The sequence below is a fragment of the Epinephelus fuscoguttatus genome, linkage group LG16, assembly GCF_011397635.1.
Source record: "Epinephelus fuscoguttatus linkage group LG16, E.fuscoguttatus.final_Chr_v1".
Classification (NCBI taxonomy): Eukaryota; Metazoa; Chordata; class Actinopteri; order Perciformes; family Serranidae; genus Epinephelus; species Epinephelus fuscoguttatus.
This window is the reverse complement of record NC_064767.1, coordinates 30,999,341-31,020,347: the sequence shown is the minus strand read 5'-3', so window position 1 is coordinate 31,020,347 and position 21,007 is coordinate 30,999,341. Positions and strand designations below refer to the sequence as shown.

Sequence of the window (21,007 nt, the reverse complement as noted above, 5' to 3'; positions counted from 1 at the left end):
CACCTCTTACACCTCCATACCTCCAACCTCTTGTCCAAATATGGTCACTTCTGGCTCCAAACATTTGAGATGGCACAACCAAAATACCAAACTAGAGGTTTCAAAATGGGAGTCCACAAACCAGTGGGTGACATCGAGGTAGTTACATCCATTACTGTATGGTTTCTCACCAGGAAAACAGGATGATGGATTATTTGACACGAAGGCAAGACGGCAGACAAGACCAACAAAAGTGGATATTTTTTAAGTCTTTGCACTCAAGTCCCAAGTCAAGACTGTATGACTAGTCTGAAGTCAAGCTCCAAGTCCTAAACAGTGTTTATTTGGGGAACTGCCCATTGGTCCGTGGTTAAGGTCTGGTTAGGTTTAGGCACAAAAACCACATGGTTAGGGTCAGGAAAAGATCATGGTGTGGGTTAAACTGAAAAAGAAAGTGACAAACACATAAGCCGTGAGCCTGCTTTGCCTCAAGCCTTTCCCAGTTGACCCAGAGCCAGTCTCGGCACACCATCAAGGTAGAAATACGCCCGCCGGGAGCCGTTCAGCACCACGGACCGTCGGACTAATGGGCTGTCGGACCAATGGGCTGTCGGACCAATGACATGGACCCGTTTATTTGCTTACAAAAATCATGAAAGCTTTTTAAAATTCACATTAAAATTTCAACTGGTGCTCAGAGACGTAACATTTGGCCTTCATGGTTCTCTCCTGCAACTTGATTGGATGCTGTTGTATTGCTTGGAACAAAGTGGATGACCTGATGGAAATGAATAGCATTACTGTTAGCTGATTAAGAAATGAAGGGAAATGAATAATTATGTGGCACACGTTTAAATACTTTTAAATCTTTGAGCTTGAGGGAAGGTATCTTCAAGTATTAGTATTTTCAAGTTATAAAGCTCAAGTCCAAGAGAAGTCAGGGGTCATTGGTGTTAGTCCAAGTTGAGTTGCAAATCTATTTTGATTTTGTCTAGTCTAAAGTCATCAAATTTCTGGACTCGAGTCCAAGTTATCTGACTCAAGTCCCCACTTGCATATCTGTGAGTGTGTGTGTGTGCGTGTGTGTGTGTGTGTGTACTTGCTTCCTTTACCCCAGGATTCCCTCGCTTGATGTGTCTACACTACAAAGGCTTCTTTATATCATCACCAACAATAAGATTCTTTCACTGTTGCACTAAATGCAAATCCATTATCTTTAGGTTGAAAGCTAATAGCAACACACAGAGCACAGAATGAACTGGATCAACTTTTGACCTTGAAAAAGAAAAAAAACATCACAACGTATCCCTCCCCTTTCAAACTCAACTTCACCAGGTCTATTCATCTACCTCTGTTAATTAGAATTCACAAGAACAGACATGCCACCAAGGTCAAGAGGAAACGTTTGCAAATGTGAATGGTAAGTGAACAGCCCTCCCCCACCCACTCCACACATCGCTCCATTTTTCAAAAAAGGGCTAATTTCCCAGCTCTCCCAGCCCACCACCAGGATGTTTGGAGGACAGGGGCTGCACCTTCCTTCCTCGGCTCGCTTGTCTGTCACAGCGTACGCTCAGGTATGTGTGTCTTACAGTATGTGACGCCCTGAGGGTCCCTGCGCCACCATCCGCTAAATTAAACCTCTCCTCCCCTTTCTGTGCTCGCTGAGAGGGGCCTCCTTCCAGGCGGCTCCCATCCTCACTGCAAACACTGGCTGTGTGAGCGCCAGCCAGGCAGCCAGCCAGGGGAGCGTTCGAAAGTGCCGCTCCCCAAAGCCCAGTGCAATTGCCCTGTTATTGTCCACTCATCCACTGCTCAGAGGGTGGAGGAGGGTGGGGGGTCGAAAGAGCTGTGAGCACTCTACATCCAAGATATCGTAATTTGACGGTGAGCTTCGTATTAAATTCGGCTGTTACCCCGGTGGACAGAGAGAGAGAGAGAGAAAGGAAGTAGCGGTGGAGCACATTTGGGAATGCACAGCTATCTGTGATCACCTTTAAATTAAACATTTTAAGCTTGTGAGAGAAAATTGGGAGTGTAATGATGTTCATTTATGTTTTTTTTTTTTTTTAAACTTTAAGAGGAGTCCCCTGTGGATCCTCATGCTGCTGTACTGAATTAATGCTAAAATAATCTAACAAATTTGCCTCTTTTTTGACAAATAAAATACAGTGCAAGAATATAATACTGGTCCAACCAAAAAATCAACTTCTTGTTAATTTTTTTCTGATGCCATTTGTTTTTGTTTTAAAAATCAGACAATCCCAGTGTTAATATTTACACTCTATGTGCTGCTCCCTGCCAAGATATTCCACACTTAGCTTTAACTGCTGCAACCAACCAGTATACATGTTTGATACATCTGAAAAAATATAAGAGATGGAGAAACCATGGAGTCTTACAGAGAGAGTTTATGGGTTTATGAGTGATTTTTCATTTTGGTTTTTGAGAACATTTTAAGATTGTTAAACTAGAGTTATACTGAATTAAGTACAAAAAATTATGTATTTTGGCATGTGTTGGTCAAACTGTTTAAAGTGATAAAAGTAATAATAATTCACTTTTATTCTTACTTAAAAACTTAATAAAAGCAAATAATCAAATTTTGTATCACTGAAAACCCAACTCAACTCAAATCTATTTATATAGCACATTTAAAAACAACCTCAGTTGACCAAAGTGCTGAACAGACAATGCAATATAAATATTATCAGTAATTAATAATAATATAAATAAATCAATTTAAATTAAAAAGATTTTTTTTTTAAAAGGCCTATTTAAATAAACTATACAACATCATACAGTGAACAATAAAAAGATCATAAGAACAAGATGTCATGCTTAACATGCTTCCAGAGTTTGGGCAGCTCTTATATGTATAAGTAGGCTGTTCCACAGGTTAGGACCTGCCACTGAGAAGGCTCTATCGCCTTTACTTTTGAGCCTGGATCTCAGAACCTCCAGCAGTAATAGATTTGTAGACCTCAACGCTCTCATTGGGGTGTGAGGCTGTAAAAGCTCAGTCAAAAAAGATGGCGCCAGGCCATTAAGACTCTTAAAAACAAACATTAAAATTTTAAACTCTTAAAGTATCTCCTCTATATTGGCCAACAGGAGATCCTTGATGACTGCAGCACAGGAGCACCCTCTGAAACCTGTTTTGGAATGAGTGTGCAATTCAGAAGAGAGTAGTTTGAACATTTCATATATCACACCACCTCTTCTTTAGAGGCTACAAACAACAGGAACAAAGAAGGCTTTAATTTAGTTAGCAATCCTTTTTTATGCTTTTTCATTGACTGCACTTGTCACTGGGGTATTAAATTCTCCTTATTAGATTATTTCTGTGATGTAGCTCATCAGTCCAGCAGCAGGATAACTCCCCCACTTCTGTTTGGTTTTCTTCTTGTTTTCATTTCAGGCAATTTACTAGCACAGAGAAGACGATCAAACTTGACTATGTAGAGGAAGTAAAAGTCATATCGAGTTTTCTGTAGGTGGGCCTGAGGAAGGATCATTTACATATTTATATACTTGAATGCTGTAAATTAATTTTTCATGTTAACTGTTACTGGAGATAAGAAGGTTTTTACACATATGACAAACTTTTTTTTTTACTTGTTTTTAAAGACAGAAAAATGTGGAATGTTTTGGATAAATGCTTGTGTCTGATTAGCTATTCCTACTCTGAGCATACTTGTTAAATGTGTCTTACTGCTTTCATTTAGCAAAGAAATTTCAAAGGTTGACAGCCTTCAAACCAGGAACCCTGTTGCTGTGAGGAAAGACGGCTCCTGGTTCGAACCTCGGGTATGGGGGGGCCCTTCTGTGTGGAATTTGCATGTTCTCCTCCCAGAAGCCAGGGAAGATGTTTCACTTGCATTCCATCTCATTTTCCTATCCTGTCTTGATTAGCCCAGATGTGCTATTTGACTCTTTTTTTTTTTACTTAAAGTTTTGAATCTAAGTTTATTAACATTAAAAATATATATATATTTAAATTCACCTCTTGACACTGTACATCAAGAAATTTCACATTCTAATTTCGATTAGATGAATTTAGAACAAATAAATACAGACACATGGTTTCCAGTGTAAAATACTTCAATACTATGAATTCAGTGGTGTTTAAGTTTCAATATTAAGTATTCAGTGCTTTAAAAATTCAAATATTTTTGTCTCTTATTTGCTTGCATAAATACAGGCCCTGGTTTCTTTGATATACATACATATGATACTACAAATGTTACATTTTAGTGAAATACAAAATGAGAAAAACAATTAAGTGTTTATTTAAGTGTAACACAGATTTTCTAATTCTAAGATGTCATACAGAGTTTCTTTTCGTTCATGATACAATATAGGCAAATTGCTCTATTTGGGACAAAATTTGGCTACTTCTGGTCTGATGTAGAGCCAGAGGAGTGTCAGGTAGAGAGAATATGAATAGTCCTCTCATATCAGTAACTATGCTTCAGGACCAAAGCCAGGACATCTATGCGCACTGCCTTTTGACCAGAACCTCATTAATCACACTCCAACAGATGACATAGAGTAATTACCCTCTAAGAAAGACACATACTGATACACACACTCACACGCATAGTATATAACACGCTTTATGCACACGGTATGCCAAAGTATGCATAAACAGGCAGAACAAACGACAATGAATTACATTTACATGAACACATTTTTAACAGGTGTACTTTGGTTTGCAGCCTGGGAACACCTGAGTCGCACCGCTGAGTATTCACACACACAAATACATAAAAACACACACACACAGTAAATTTCAAGGGTAGATCCTGCCACATAGAGGGGTGTGTTTTTTTTCGAGGTGCTGGGCAGGTCATGGATCCCTCCTGCCCAGGGAGGGAGTCAGTCTGTCTAGGCATGATGAAATCCTCCACCTGTCCTCATTCATCAAGTCCACTACACATATTAATTATCACAAACCTTCAGACTTACAGCAGAGGACACACACACACACACACACACACACACACACACAGACCCACCTCCCTCCCTCGGCCCTCTCCCCCAGCCAACAACCACTCCCTCAGACCTACAGTTAAAATTCAACTGTGGTGGCCAGATACCGATGCTGGTTGTAAGTGCCTGTGGCACTACAAGTCAGCAGAGTATTTCCAGAGGACGCCTAGATGTCAGTTATTGCTAGCAGGGTGTCCCAACCCAAACCTGACAGTGGAGGTGCAGTCATATCGATCACACCAGGGTGTGAAAGATTTTCTGGTTCAGAGTGACCAATTACAAATAAACCTAACTGACACAGTGGGTTCTTTATTTAAAAAAATCCATTTTCCACAGCAGGAGCTTTTCTAAAAAAAAAAAAAAAAAAAAATGCCACAGGAACCAAGACGGGGACACAAAATGTCTCCACATCACGGTTGAGGTTCGAGGTCATTTTCACACAAGACATTTCATCTTGTCGCAGCAGAAAAGCACAGGTGTGAATAATAAAATGAATGATGGCTGAATTCCACTTAACTGCTTCAGGTCTTGGTATTGTGCATGCTGGCTCATGCACATGACTTACTGAGACACTTGAATAGAGCAGAGCCAGAGTTAATATTATCAGTAATACCTGTGATTTTCCTACTTTGATAAGTCAAAATGTATGCAGCTACAGCATACATTTATACAATCAGAAAGCAATTGCCAGTATGACTGGGGGTGCAAATTGGCTGCAACTAAAATTATATAACAATGAATCAAATCATAATGTTAAAACAATGTGACAATGTGGAAAGCATTGCTCACAGTGCTGAACTGAGTATTATCACCTGAACCTGCAGCTCCTCACAGAGCTTTACTGTAGAAGGTTTCAGCCATAAGCCCTATTCGCACGGGACTAGTGTTACCAGGGGACCTCATGTGATTTAGAAGTCACTCCCTTATGTCTGTGTTTCATGCAGCACATTCACACGGGGCAAGGGAAGTCTGCATTTTACTCAAATTTACTGCCATATATAAATATGATGAGCGTTGAGTTCTCATTTGTAACCCCACCACGCACAACATCGAAACACTACACAGCACTACTTGCAGTGATGTAATGTTAACCTCCTTTTTCCTTTCATATGTGGGTTAAACAAACAGAATTTTCTGTGAACAGGTCTCCATGCTGTGTAGCAAGATGAGCCTCCTGCACCCAAAAAGCTGTCAAAACTTTCATTTATAATCACCAGTGCAGCCTCCATAACTTGCGACCAAGAAAGAGGCACAAATGAAGCGCAGAGAAAACAGAAAACCCGAATATGACCCCAAACCAAAGAGATGCCAATTCACGTGGGACTAAGATTGTCACAGGCCATTTGTGTTTGGTGAAATATCGTAGGGTAATTTGCAGTGAATGTTTACTTGAAAAATTATGAACATGGCAGGTTTGCATGGAATTAAGATTACAGACGACCTCCACTATTTTTATATATCTCATGAGGTCCCTAGGTAATACTGGTCCAGTGTGAACAGGGCTATAATCTGTATATAAAGATAGAGGTCATGACAGCTTCTCAAAAGTGAAGCCAATTCATCTCAATGACTCCCTAGTGGCTGGCTGCGGTATAGGTCTTAAACCCCGCCCCCTCCAAGTTAACCGATGGGACATGGGCCAAAGAAACAAAACACGTCAAATACATCTCTCCCAAAGGTTCTGTCATTTTAGTTATGTGATGTATGATGTATGTTCATGCGTTCATCTTTCTGATAAGTTTGGTTTAAAAAGGGGGTGTAATGTCATGATTGGCAAATGTGTTTCACTGGCCACTGACTATCGCAGTTTCATGGGCCCAATCACAGCTGTGCAGACTCTTGCTCCAAACGATATCACAGAGGCAAGGTGACTGCAGCTGTATCCGCAATACTTTGGCTTTATTTTTGTACAGTGTGAAGAAGTGGAGACATACTGTCCCTCCTTATAGTCTTGATGGATGCCTGACAAGCTGCAGACCACTGAGTGTAAGACCAACAAAAAAACATAAACAGTTGTGATTTTGTGAGTCATTGCTGTGTTCCCAGAACCCAACAAAGATGTTTTGTAACCTGTCGCTGTTTTTTCAACGGCTTTTTAGGCACAAAAGTGGTTGGTTTTTTTTTTCATAAGGTATCACAGCTTTTCTGGCAGTAATGGTGTCCCACATACAGGGTGTTTCAAGCCAAAACATGATCTTCAAAAACCTCTTTGTCTCACAACCAAGTGATTTTTTGTGCCTAAACCTAACAACAGCATTGTTGAAACCTTAGTTTCAATATATCTGCTACTTAATAACATGCAAATGTAATATATCTGTGGTTTGCAGAAACATTCAATGCCAACATTTTCTCTGGTGATTGGATTGGCTGAAGAGCTAGACATTTCCCTCAGGAGCCAATGGAGACTAACAGCTCGATGAAGTGCTTAAACAATTAGTTGATAATCAAAATTGCAAGAGACTTCTTTTTTGCCAATTAACTAATCAGTTAATGGAAGTTATTGTTGCAGCACTTCGTGGAATTTGTTCATTAAAGTATCAGAACAGAAAAAAACAGAAAATGTGTAGCAGGCCAGCGGGTGTTTCCATTCTGTCCACTTCTGTGTCTGAAACAATCAAATAACAGTGTTAAAACTGCCTCTATGACAAATCGCCTAATCCAAATAGTTCTTGAGATACAACGAAAATGGGGGAGAAAGAGGAGAAAATGGTGGAGGCAAATAAGACCTAGCTTAGCATCTCAGTATTGCTGTGATTTCTTTCAGGGCAGTGGGAACTGTGGACCTCAGCCCATAGTCTCAGCACAGGTTATACCCTGTTCATTTTGTTATGCGAGGCTTTATGAGCACAAGGAACTCCAGCTGTCAACACCCATCTCCTGACGCCCATAAAACGTTGTGTTGTGGGGTCATTTCCTGTAATTGGTTTGGATAATGCTCCCACTATGGACCAGAACTTGCACTTTCAGCCATTTCACTGCTGTTCCTTTGGTGTCACCTGTGATCAAATTACATCATTTTCACCTGTGCAAGCAATCTGAATACTTCCAAATGGAAACATGTTTGGCCTGCATGAACCCCAAGTCACTGCGTCTCGTTGTGACAGTTGTCCAGCCCCCTCCCACAGCGGTTCGAGGATTCCCCCTGAGCCTGTTCTTAATTGGGAGGAGATCATTAGCTTGAGTATAGCCCTCTAATCTTTTTTTAAGCATTTTATAATAAGACAGAGACCAGCATGTATCCGCTGAGAGCCTCTCTGAAGCCCACAAGATTAAAGTCCTCTAAATGACCGCCTTTGGTCCTTAGCTTGGATGTCTCCCCTTTAATCAGACATCAGTGCTCATCGCTCCCCTGTTTCTCTGACACCAATCACAAGAGCAGAAGAGGCGAATCTCTCCAAAACCACTGGCAAATTAGGAAGGACACGAAAGAGATGAAAGCGCCATTACCGCACTGTTCTCGGTCGTATGTCCAACCAATTTACGTCGGTGAGCGTGGACAAAAAAGGCGGACACTCCTCCTCTCCTGCTCACGGCGAACAGTCAGCGCTGTGTGCAGGCAGTGACAGGACAGACACCGGGACAGTTAATTGATGTTCATTGTGTTAATTACGACTGTGATGTGGAGCGGAGGATGAAAAACGGGTCATGCTGTGGTTCAATTCTGTCTGAATGTACCCCGTTAAGCTTTCTGCTGACCTTGAAACTAGCCTGGAAAGTGATGGTGCTGCTTAAGTGAGTGAGTGTGCGTGCATAAATAGTTTGGCCTGTTCCCTTGCACTTTTAAATCTCCAACAGGCTGATAGCTATGTGCTGTAAATCTCTTGTTGTTCTCACATCTCCTCACCCATCTCACTCTGTAGAATCTACTTTTCTTCAAAGTACTTGACGTACCTCCGCACCTCATCAAACTCTAACAAACACATGCAAGATTTCTGTAAGACTGACTGACTGTGTGTGTGTGTGTGTGTGTGTGTGTGTGTGTGTGTGTGTGTGTGTGTGTGTGTGTGTGATATCCTCCTGTCCACTCCAGTGCACGGATGGCTGCACTGTCAGCAAGCCTGGCTCTGCCCTTGCATTTGAATAAACACCATCTGAGTTGGCTGGTTGTGTATAATATCTGTCAAGAAGCTGCCACCCCCGTGATCCCGCCGACTCTGACCTCTGTCCCCAGGGAGCTGCTGACGGGACACTGCGGTGACAGGGTGTCTCCCCTGTCGATCCACTGCGCTGATACGCCTTACACCCTTCTCCCGCTCCGCTCGCAACTCAAACGTCTTGCCGCTCTGCCCTATGCATTGGAAATGAGCTGGGGCCGCCTTACAGGATGCAATGAATAGTTGCGAGGATGGGATAAACACGAGCTTCAGCGACGCCTGTCACAAAGATTGATGGTTCCCTGGAATTTTTGTTGTCGTCTTGTCAGTACTATAAACTTTTCCCTGCTGAATAATTGAGTCCTTCAGCTGAAGAGTCGTGTCAATCTTTTTTTAAGTTTGCACTCACACGCTTGTGGTTTCAGGAGTGCGACTCACTGCCTGATAGCTGTAAATCACAGAGTCGTATGGATAAAAGAAAGCTGAGGACATGAAATTCCGGATGATGTATGACACACAAATGACTACATTTAATACAAGTGACTCAACTGATCAATACATTTAAAACAAGCATTTAAGCATTTGGTTGTTTTCAGTTAGCTGAATCCTAATTATATTGCAGGATATTCAAACTCCCCGACTTGTTGCTCTCTGCACAGAAAATGTAAATCAGCAAATCAGCGCTGTTTAGCTAATTGTAATGTAAATTACCAAAGTGTATAAGTGTATTATTCAATGTGTATGTTATTGTATTTCTTTCAGGGCTGTATCTAACTCAGAGTTATGTCAGTCAAATCAGATTTGGCTGCTCAATACAAATATTCAACTATTTGTTCCTTTTTCCATGTGGAGTTTGAGAGTTTTAATGGGGTTTTCCAGGACATTCAGATAGGCAGTGACGTTCAAGTACTATAAATAAGACAAACTAGCCCTCTGAGCTAATGTGTGCCATCTACGCTAACAACGGATCAGATATGTGCAACATTTTTTAGCCAACACTAGATAACAAACAAAAGCCAGAGACTGCATTGTAGTAAGTTGCTGTGAGCTGTAATTTCACCACTTCTAGACAAAAGGCAGAAGATAACTTAATCTTACAGCCTGACCAGGCTCCAGGCAGCTGCCTCCATCTCACTCACACTCACACTCACCCTGGGTCCACCCAGTGAGCACCAGAGGTCAACATGATGTTGGACAGACAACATTAGAAATTCACTTTTGTGGAAATAAACATTTGGAAGACACTGGAATTTTGTTACTTCCCAACACAACTTAAAACCAACCAAATATCAACATCATCTGTCGTCAGTATTCTACGTCAAATTGATGTTGGCATTATACGCCATCCTGACATTGAATTTTGGTCACCTGATGTCACAACCAAAATTCAGTCACTCTGGGATTTTGCAGGCTGTTTTTATTATTATTGTGGCCTAAAAAGCCTAATTTCACGGCAGCTTTTCTCAAAAATGTTGATGCATGATGGAATGTTTATAGGTAGTTTTATGCAATTAAATTGCAGGGAAAAGTAAAAACTGCAAAAATAGTTGTGATGCTGTTTTAGAGTTGGAGAGAATTTTTATGAGCATTCAGTGTTTCCCACAGAGGTAGAATCTATTTGTAATGGTTGGGGGGTGGGGTGTATCGATGTCATTCGACACAGCACTGAATGATCGTCCTCTTAAGAGGCTCTCCTTCTGCTCTCTTTCTGCCCGGACAGCACAACATGATCTCATCACTACTCATCACATTTTCGGCAGAAGCCCTGCAGCAGTGGTTAACATCTGACAGAGATAATCTCACACTGACAGCAAAACGGCTCAACTGCCATTACTCCTGGGAATCAATCATTAGGTAATGTTAGCCATGTGATGCTAACAGTTAGCCCTGTCACTGTGTGCCTTCGACTCCTGGCACAGAGCTCCAGTCCCACAGTAGTAGTCTCATGATACGCTGCATATCACGCATCACTGCACGCAGCGCTAAAATAAAATGAGATTTTAATAGTCAAACTTGCTGTCAAGTTGCAGTGATTGGGCAAAATTGCAAGGTCAAGCATAATTCATGGGGATTGGCTGACTTCATCTTAATCATTGGATTTGCAACATTGCGAAATCCTGGAGGGACAGTAAATTCAACCAGATATCTATGTCTGTGAAACATCTCCAGAAGTCCATGTGTTATTTCTTTGTACTCAATTGAATTGTTCATGATTGATTGTTCTATCACCCTGGGCGGTTTGAATGGTTAACCTATTGGTGTTCATTATGTCTTTAACAGTATGGGTGTGGTTTCCTCTTTTCAAACATTCTGACCCAACGAAGATCCAAGTAGGATCGACACATTGTCTTTATTAAACTTTTGTGGCATAGAGTAAGTGCACAAGTGTGTGTTACTTTTCCTTCATTTACGTCTTTGTCTTGCACCGATGTAATGTGCATGTAATTAGTTTCCTTCTAAATGTAAATGTAGCTGCTATCTGTCAGCCCTGTCTCCGAGCTCATCGCACTTATTGTCAAACCTGAATGTCACATGTAGAATATGACTTCTCTGCATGATCAAAAATAATCTCATCTGCCACAACTGAAGGTCTGATTTTGTCATAGGTTACCAATTATGACACCTTATCTTAACACTACAGCATTACCACCTCTGCATGAGACATTCAAGTCCTGGATGAAAACACACCTACCCACTGTTGTATCCTTCCTGAACCCAATTATGTACATGGTTCCAGCAAATGCAAAGTGTTTCTAAACGAAACCTAATTAGCTCTGGCATTGCAGGCAAGCAAACAGTTAATTGGTTATTAAATTGCACGAGTTATGGTGTAAATAGATTTTCTCTGCTTAACTGTTTGCCTTTATATCACTATGTAAGGTAAGATGTGGTTTATTTAATTTGGAAATGTGTAAATGAACCTTGGACTCCCCAGTGCAATTACCTTTACGTTAACAAGCTTGCGCTTTCATATATTAAAACATTAGGGTGGATTTTGTTCACTCAGTCTGCTTTGATGCAGTCATATATATATGGTGCATTCATTTGTGAGTGTTTTTGATGGAGCATTGCACTGCATACAGCCCGCCAAACCCTGCCCACCTCCCACTAAGCACTGTGCTATAATTAAAAATGTTGTTCTCACTCCAGTATCAACTTTCTGCTCACTTAGAGTGGAAACACATATTGCATCGAATAATTTGAAATAATTTGTCTAAGTTTTCTCATGCTGTGGTATTGCAACATGCCGGCCCTAATCGCTTCAAAAACCTTAACCAAAGCTTTGGCAGTGATTCACTATGTAGATTCATGAGTGCACACTCAGAGGAGAGATGTAGAAAAATCCCACCTGATGATATAAACTCTGTGGAAAACGGCCCTGATCAAATGGCCTTTGCACTCACTGCTCTTTCTCTATTTCTCAACTGAAGACAAATTTATGGTTTCAAATTTTCACTGGCAGTAACTTACAAACGAACGCATTTTGCTTGCATCCTCCCTCAGAGTGGCCTGGCTTAAGACCTCTGAATCACCGCCTACTGTGCATCTCTAAAACAGTTCAGCAATTCAAATAGGTCTGGTGTCGTGTCCATTCCCTTCCCCATTTGGAGAAACAATTGACCAGAGCTCAGGAGGCATGGTTAAAAAAAGGGGGTCGTCAGGAACACTCTCGAGGGGCCGCAACAATCAGGGGGCTGACAGTGGTAGTGGAGCTAGCACCGATGTTAGCATGCTAACTGCCAGTTGCATGAAAATTACGTTATCTCATACAGATTGGCTGTGAGCTTGACTATGTTGATTTATGCCTCTTTGATGTTACAGTGGATATGTATCAGCAAGAACTGATGTTTGAAAATCAAGCCCTTTGTCTTCCTACTACAAAAGCATTGAGCTGTTTCCTCATTGACAAGCACATGATAGCTCCACACAGTAAAAAACACTGAAGTGAAATGCTCTTACAATACAACTGTGATCTAATTATAAAGCATTGACCCTTTTGTCAGTCTCTCTGTCCCTACGCATATTTTGAGAACCATTCATCCAATCTACTTCACACTTGGTGGGTGTATTGCCAGGGACCCAAGGATGTGCAGTGACGAATTTGCTGCAGTTTGGACACATTCAATATTTTAAAAACTTTGATTAAAGAAGTGAACAGCACTCTGTGCAGCAGCAAGGTCAGGGCTTCAGGACTCTACAATCTGACTCTGCTGGATGCTGGAGATGCTAATGTTACACCCAAAGTCTTCTTTACGTCCCTGGAGTCAACAAGCACATGCAGATAGCCTACAGGAGTCAAATTCTGTAAGTTTGCCATACTAACATGTAACACTAACAACATTACCATAGGCAAGATACCTCATTCCTCTGATAAAACCCATTCTTTATAATCGTGGTGGTTGTGTCAAAGCAAGCGACTAATGTTTATGTGTTTCTGATTGTGAGTAGCTGCAATCTGCAGCAACCTGCAATCTAGTGATTTAGGGGCCCCAGGCAAGCGCCATCTTGCTTTTTTCCCAGCTTTTCCCTTACTGGGAATTTTGTTATTGGCAGCAGTAGAGGAAGTGGCTTTGATTCCACTGAGGCCATTAAATCATCGTGTGAGGTTTTGCACCAAAATGGTGTGTATACTCTAGCATTGCTAGGGGACACAATTATGTCATGGCAGATGTATTGCTCAGGACCCAAGAAGAGCAGTGTTGAGTGTAAAGTTGCTTGGAAGAGTGATTCTTGAGAAAGCTGCAAGCAGCAATACCACAGGCCAAGCAATCAGCAGGATCTGAATAGGCATGTTTTGAAAGGGTCACCACACTAGTACAACAGAGTTTTAAAATCTGATTAACAAGACATTTTGTTTGCACCTTATGTTTGGTTCTGTCAGAATTGTTAGCTACCTAGCTAGTTTAATTAAGCTTAGAGCAGGTCCCATCCCCACAAACTCAAATGCCTCTGGTTTGTCTAAATTGTATTGAATAAACTCAGACAGATAAAAAGTCTCATACTCAAATAAAATGACAAAGTAAAGCTTAGATGAGAAATACACTCTGCAATAATTCACCAAAAACTGATCCCTTTTGAAAGAAAGGGTGATTTGGTGATTTCACAGAGATCCTAATGCTTTTTGACAGTAGTGGTAGCCATAGTAACCTCCAGTTTAGTATAAAAACTTATCCTGAAAGAGATCATTTGGATGAATACTGTGCTTCTACTTGCGGCTTGTATGTTAAGCTGTTCATATTATTTTGCTTTTTTGGCCATCTTTTGCTGAAAATACCACAGTCGGGAACACTGAGCATATAGGTGGAAGGCAGAGAAGTGGTGTATGCAGCAGAAGTAGTTTCCGAAGTTTGTATGGATGTTGTGATACTTTTCTCTGCTGTGAATACTTGAGATTGGGGTACACTGCAACTAAAACCAAAGCAAGTTATGAGCTGATTGACCAAGGAATGAGTGCCAGTTGCTGTGTATCCAGTGTTGCACTAAGTACCTTGGTTTTGTCGTACAGGGCGTGGTTGTCCAAAAGCATCCTCCGTTTCACTTGAGCGAACCTCCTCAGGTCTCTCTCAAACTGCTGTAAAAGAAAAGAATCAATAGTCTGAAATATGTTTTACTTGTCAGTTTTATGGCACTGAAAGGAAAGAGGGATGTCTGAATACATTTTTTCTTCCTGAAGGACTTTCTACCTATTTATCCCGTAACAAAGAAGGTATTTCACACCAGACATTTTATATAATATTGTGTACTGACTTTTTTATACCTTCAAATTTCTTTGAAGGTGTTTTAGTTGTCTAAAATATGTCTCCTTAGAGCCAGAATACCAAAGCCTACCTCAACCTTAATGTGGTTCTTGTATCCAAGCAACATTTTATGACATGGTGGTGACGCACAAGAAATGACTGTTGATGAAATACAGTAACTTCTACGTTTTTCTTTTTCACCCATGGATTTCACCTACAGCTACTTCTCGCTGCCATTCAGTCTGTATAATCCTTCATACTGTACCCTGGAGCCGGTCCAGCCTAGGAGAGCAAAGGCGTAACGATCCACAGGTGGCGACACCAAGTCCACGCGCACTGCCCTCCAGCCCCTGCTGTCCCCCTCGGCTCTGTTGAGACCTCCCTCCACTTGGCTGCCCTCCAGCCGCAGGATCAAGAAGCACTTTGCAAAGTGGTCCATGGCCTCAAACCTGCAGCTGGGAAGCTTTGCTATATCAAAGGTGGAGGCCTGGTATTCACAGTACAGCAGAATGCCCTGGTGAAGAGAGAAAAATGAAAGTCCCCCTCCAGACATCTTGTGAAGTATGTAAAAATACTACTACTAACAACTACTACTACTACTACTACTAATTAATCTATTAAAATGTTTTTTTAACATGGCTTTCCTACATAAAAAATTTCTTCATTGAGAAATTTTGGATGTGGCCTCCATCCTGCCCACCACTGCTGCTTGCAGTAGGTTTTGCTTTCACTTTCAGTTTCCGTTTTCTCCAGCGCTGACATAGCACTAAAAGTTGGCTCAAGATGGCTAGCATTAGCATTAGAGGAAACATTGAAGAATTCCAACCCTACATGTTTGAGCCTCTGTCAGACTCAGATGAGAAGTTTTGTGCATCAAAATTAATAACAAGCAGACATATGAGCATGGTAAGTTTGGTTAGCATCTTTTAATAGTTTATGTTGTTTATTAGCTTGTTACAGAGCAAACTCATATCGGCCACTTGTATCTGCAATCTCGTTCTTTCAGTCACTACCCAAAGCTCGTGACCATAGATGAGGGTTGGGATGTAGATGGACCAGTAAATTGACAGCTTTGCCTTCCTTCCTTCAGCTCCGCCACAGCGTTCCGGCGTAGTGCCTGAATCACTGCAGACTCCTTGCCAAACCACCTTTCCATCTAATGCTCCATTTTACCATGACTCGTGTAAAACTATTTGAAGGTGCTGACTCTCATCCCACCGCTTAAAACTCAGCTGCAAACTGCCCCAGTGCATGCTGGAGATCACAGTGTGATGAAGTCAACAGAACCACATCATCTGCAAAAAGCAGAGATGCATTTCTGAGGTCCCCAAAACTCAGGGACCAGATGATAAGATGGCGCCTATTCATTCCAAAGGAGTGGCTTGCCTGGTGCATACGCCAAAAAAGTTTCTAGTTGCCAAGTTTACTTCTACAGTATGTGGCCCACTGAATATGAGCAGTTGTGTTTCTACTGCTGGCCCTGCCAGTGAGTAACCACTTCGCTCATAGACTTTACATAGTGATGACGTCACAGATTTTTTAAACCATTTTTCTCAGCTCCCGATGAAAGTCTTACAACTACATTCATGGATCAAAAATTCATAACAAAAACAGTCATAAATGCCTTGTTTGCAGTTCAAGCTATCATGTCAACAGTTTAACAGACGTCCCTTTTATACTGGTGATCTTTGGAGAAATTGTTTTTTTTCCCACTGCAATACCTTAAGTGGCCACTGGAAACAATTGACCTATGGCTAAGTCACGCCCTCAAACGCGATGAGCCAATCACAGTGCATACAGCCATTCCCATACACTCGGGCATTCTCTGCCTGGCGTTAATTGAAATGCATTACAGAAAGTCAGTTTTGTTCGGTTTTATGAGCTTTTGTAGAGATTTGAATTTTAAAAATGGTCAAACGGTGTGCATGGGATACATGCAACTCCGACACAAGGTATCCTGAGAGGCTGGGCGACAAAGTGTATTTTTTACCCTTTCCTAAACCACATCTCAACCGAGAAAAGTGTCTCCTTTGGATAAAGTTGTGCGGTAACGTTAGACCACAACATCAACTCAACGTGAATAAGATTAACAAGGATGTCTACATCTGTTCTAAGAGAAGTCAACATCGTGTTTGAGGCAACAAAGAAATATAAAGTTATCTTTAACATCTCTAGCTAATGTTAGCTAAAGTTAGCCTCACGTTAGCTCCTAGCTGTGTTGTTCATCATGTCACCTTGTTTGCTGGGAGTTCATTAGCCTATTTTGTTCTAGTTTTGTACTTTGGTGATCGTACATCATTGTTAGCTAGGCTCTAGTTAAGCTAACGTTAACTTCTGGAGCTTAGCTTCATTAACTTAGCTGTAATTGCAGAGATAACAAAGACTGGCAAACGTTATGCTGAATGATTCAGTGTAAATACTGTAGCACCAAACTAACGGAGAGACACTCTTGGTAAAGATAGTAAAAAGGCCGTTATCCTTTTCTCATATTCTGAGCCAAAAACCTTAACTTCAGTGGCACTTTAACTTGTTGTCTTTGATGGTGACAGCAACGAGATGCAGTTCACAAGCGTACACTGTGACCTGTAAATTTTGGCTTGTGATTTAAGCTTTTCATCGACCTTCTCAACAATAAAATGATGAATATATCCCTCCAATGCGTAGTTTAGGCCCTTTTGGTTACTTCTCAATGACATCTGAGTGAGTGGAGGGGGGCGTGGCTTAGCCATAGGTCAATTGGAAGCAAGGCTCACCTGCACTGCTAGAGGCCTGCTGTTCCCTTGTTGATATGTGTTTTCTAATTAGACAGCAATTGGCTTTTGTAATAGTGATGTACCTAATCTAGCTTGACCCTCGAATGTTTTAATAATAGATTTCAGGGAAGTGCACAGACATCGCCACTTCAGAAGAGGAATGTGAAAACACCTCTCTAGTGACAAACTTTACACAGATACAAGTCAGGATAGTCAAGGTCAGACATTTTAGGGGACATAAATGGAAGAAAAACACATTTTTGAGTGGAAACTGATCATTTATGTTTACTGGGTTTTATAAATCTTTTTCTTTCTAAAATGCTTGTGTCTGGTACATATTGTGTCAGTTTGTTTAGACACACATCAGTCCATAAAATATTCTCCACACCCATTAATAACAGTATTATTTGTAGCATTTATAGCTTAAATATTAACACGAAATTAAGTAAGAGTTATGCACTTGAAATATGAAAAGGCCGTTTTGCATGAGCCTTGGCAAGCAACTTTAAGGAGGACAGTTCCGGCACCCAGGGGCCCTGACAGCTAAAACCCGGTCACCTTTCATCTTTAGCCCAGACTTCAGAGCAGCCAAAAACAGCCCTACTATAACTGAAGATCAGAGCCTGTGCACTGGCTAGAAGGCTAGAAGTATAATCTATAAGCAAGGTGTTGATCAGCCTTATCTCTCTTCGTTAATTCCTTAATTGTCACCAAAGTGAGGATGCCACATTTGGAATAAAATGGTCTCTCCTCGTCAAAACCACTGAGGATTTCACCAGACCTGAGTCATGCCTTATTAGCATTATGGTAATCAAGAGGAGAGGATATCGGAAGCCTGCGTGATTACCTCTGTCACTGACTGGCAGGAGCCATTTAATGTTTTAATTTGTACTTGACTGGAATACTGCTTAAGGTTTAAACTTGGATCAAAAAGCACAATTACAGTAAAATGCTTCAATTAATGTATTTGTTAAAAGACCATGAGCTTCAGCTTTTGTTTAAAACATTAAATCAACTCCCCTATTGTCATGAGTAATAGAGAAGTTCAGTCCTTTACATCTGCCAAAAAATGAGGTGATGTCAATATATTAAAGTAAAAGTTTTTACTGGAAGAACTGGCTGAATTTTGTCAGTGTAAGTGTCTGGCAGACAAGGACGACTGTTGCTCCCACTGTCTGACCTAGAATTGAGTCATTGAGTACACCACAGTCACTTTTTCTGTTATTTGACAGGCAGGATGAGAGCACAGCCACAGAGAAACCAGACACCCCCCCTCTCTGAAGCCAAGTAAAAAACCTTGGGATCAGTAATGGCCAAATGTTGTAATCTCACATCACCTCCCTGTTTCTGAATCCATCATAAGATCACTTAACACAAATAGTTTCAGTGCTGTGTGGTTCAGAAAATTGTGATTCTTACAAAACATCATTGCATTCACTGAGCACCACAACTTTCTATAAAACCAGATTCTTTAAAATCTTGCATATAAAAGGCAGTTTAGATACATGCCTGGAGGTATTGAACATGGGTGAGTCAAGGTTATGCTTCTTTAAACGAAGCTGGATATTTGCCATCTTAAAAGACTAAATGAGGAACTTTCTTTAAAGGATGTCTAGTGGGCTGGTGGATGGTCTGATTTTTTCAGGGTTTTTTTTGTTGTGTGAACAGCTAGTACTGAAGAGGCTGCAGAGTTCTGCCCGTTTTTTGTTTTGTTTTATGGGTTGTCTTTTTTTTTTGTTTTAATTTTTTTTTCTCTTTGGATGCACTTACTACAGGTAAAACTTTGATTTTTAATTAAAGTAGTTTGCAAAACGACCAGTGTAGTAGAAAACAAATAAGTCTACACACCAAGCGGCTCCCATTTAGAAGGATTTTAAATGCTGAGTGATGTTTCCAGCTACGATTCTTCCTCAGACTTATTTGTTTTCTACTTTGTCAGACGTTTCTTTGGTTCAGCACCTGCTCCATTGGAAGTTGGGATGTGCATGTCTTCTGTATTGTTTTTAAAACTAACAACATCACCATCAGCCTCAGCTGTACTTAGAGTTTAATGCTAATTCACAAGTGTTAGCATGCTAAAACGCTAAAATAGGATGGTGAACATGGTAAACATTAAACCCAGAAACGGACGGATGACGTCACGGTGACTACATCCATTATTTTATACAGTCTATGCATTAAACCTGCTAAACATCACTATGTTAGCATTGTCGTTTTGAGCATGTTAACACACTCACATGAGCATCTAGCTTCAAACATTGTTGTGCTTAAGTACAGCCCAACAGAGACACTATAGGAATGTAGACTATCTAGTGGCCAAATGTGGCCCTCCAACAAAAGTGGCCCCCAACCTTACAAACCCAACGTTAGTATTCCATTAACTGTATCATGTATATCAAAACTGTTCTGGGTGACAAAGTAAATGCAAGGTTTGCGTTAATTCTAGTAAACATGAAATTGTTACATATATCCTAACCTTCTCAATATGTTAGCAAACAGGATAAGGAACTTGTCACTTGTTTGAAAAACTGCTTACCCTAGCACTATTTTGGCAAAACTTTGGGCACCTCCAATCTATTTTCAGAGCAGCAGCAAGCCGTTGCTTAGGCTCGCTCAGGCCTCAATGTGCTCCCTGAATGTTGCTGTCACTCATATCTGGACATTTTTCACAATCCATCCAGAGTTTTCTTACTCGTTGCTTGTTGGGAAGAGGTGTTTTTGAATTTTTATTAAACCATGAATGAAAATGGTCACAGTTTATTGTATGATGTTAACTTTTTGATACATTTCAAGTCCAGTAGACCAACTCACTACATTTAGCATATTTGAGTATTTTTGGAAAAATGATCAGAAACATTTGCTGCTTTTAGCACTTCCTAACTAATGGGTGAAATGACCTGTCCTTGACTAAAATCCTGAAACAACCAGATTTATAAGTCTATTTTATTGTTAAAAGAAACAGCATACTGGGGCATCAGTAGCTTATTGGATAGTGCCGGCACCCTATGTATAGAGGTGATGCCTCGCTGCAGTGGTCACGAGTTCGACTCCGGCTTGCAACCCTTTGCTGCATGTAACCCCCCCCCCCCCCCCCACTCTCTCTCTGTCTCCCCATTTCACACTGTCCTGTATATTAAAGGCAAAAAGCCCAAAAAAAGTCTTAAAAAAAAAAAAAGAAATAGTATCCAAAAAAATAAAATACTGAGAAATTAAAGGACTGTACATTTCCGTAGCCAGTAAAACAATGTTTGCACCCCATATTTAACAAAGCTTAAAAAATACCTGGCCCAAAGTTGGATCTAATTTCTGACCCTGTCAAAATTGTCACTGCTTGTAGGCAAATTTCCTAATAGCACTCTCAGCAAGCTTTAGCCAGTTTTTTGTGTATTTTTTTTTATATTTTTAGAAACTCACACTGGCAATCACAACATAACTGGTATTGATATAC

At 40.8% G+C, this 21,007-nt stretch overlaps 1 protein-coding gene across 1 annotated transcript in view; it reads right to left on the bottom strand.

The window, feature by feature from the left end:
• The window catches only part of dntt (deoxynucleotidyltransferase, terminal), a 121,376-nt gene that overhangs the window by 37,127 nt on the left and 63,242 nt on the right, over positions 1-21,007 (bottom strand). The window contains exons 9-10 of the mRNA XM_049600469.1: positions 15,072-15,320; positions 14,557-14,640 (exon numbers count right to left, since the gene is read on the bottom strand). Coding sequence (XP_049456426.1) covers positions 14,557-14,640; positions 15,072-15,320 — 333 coding nt within the window. The remainder of the gene's footprint in view (positions 1-14,556; positions 14,641-15,071; positions 15,321-21,007) is intronic.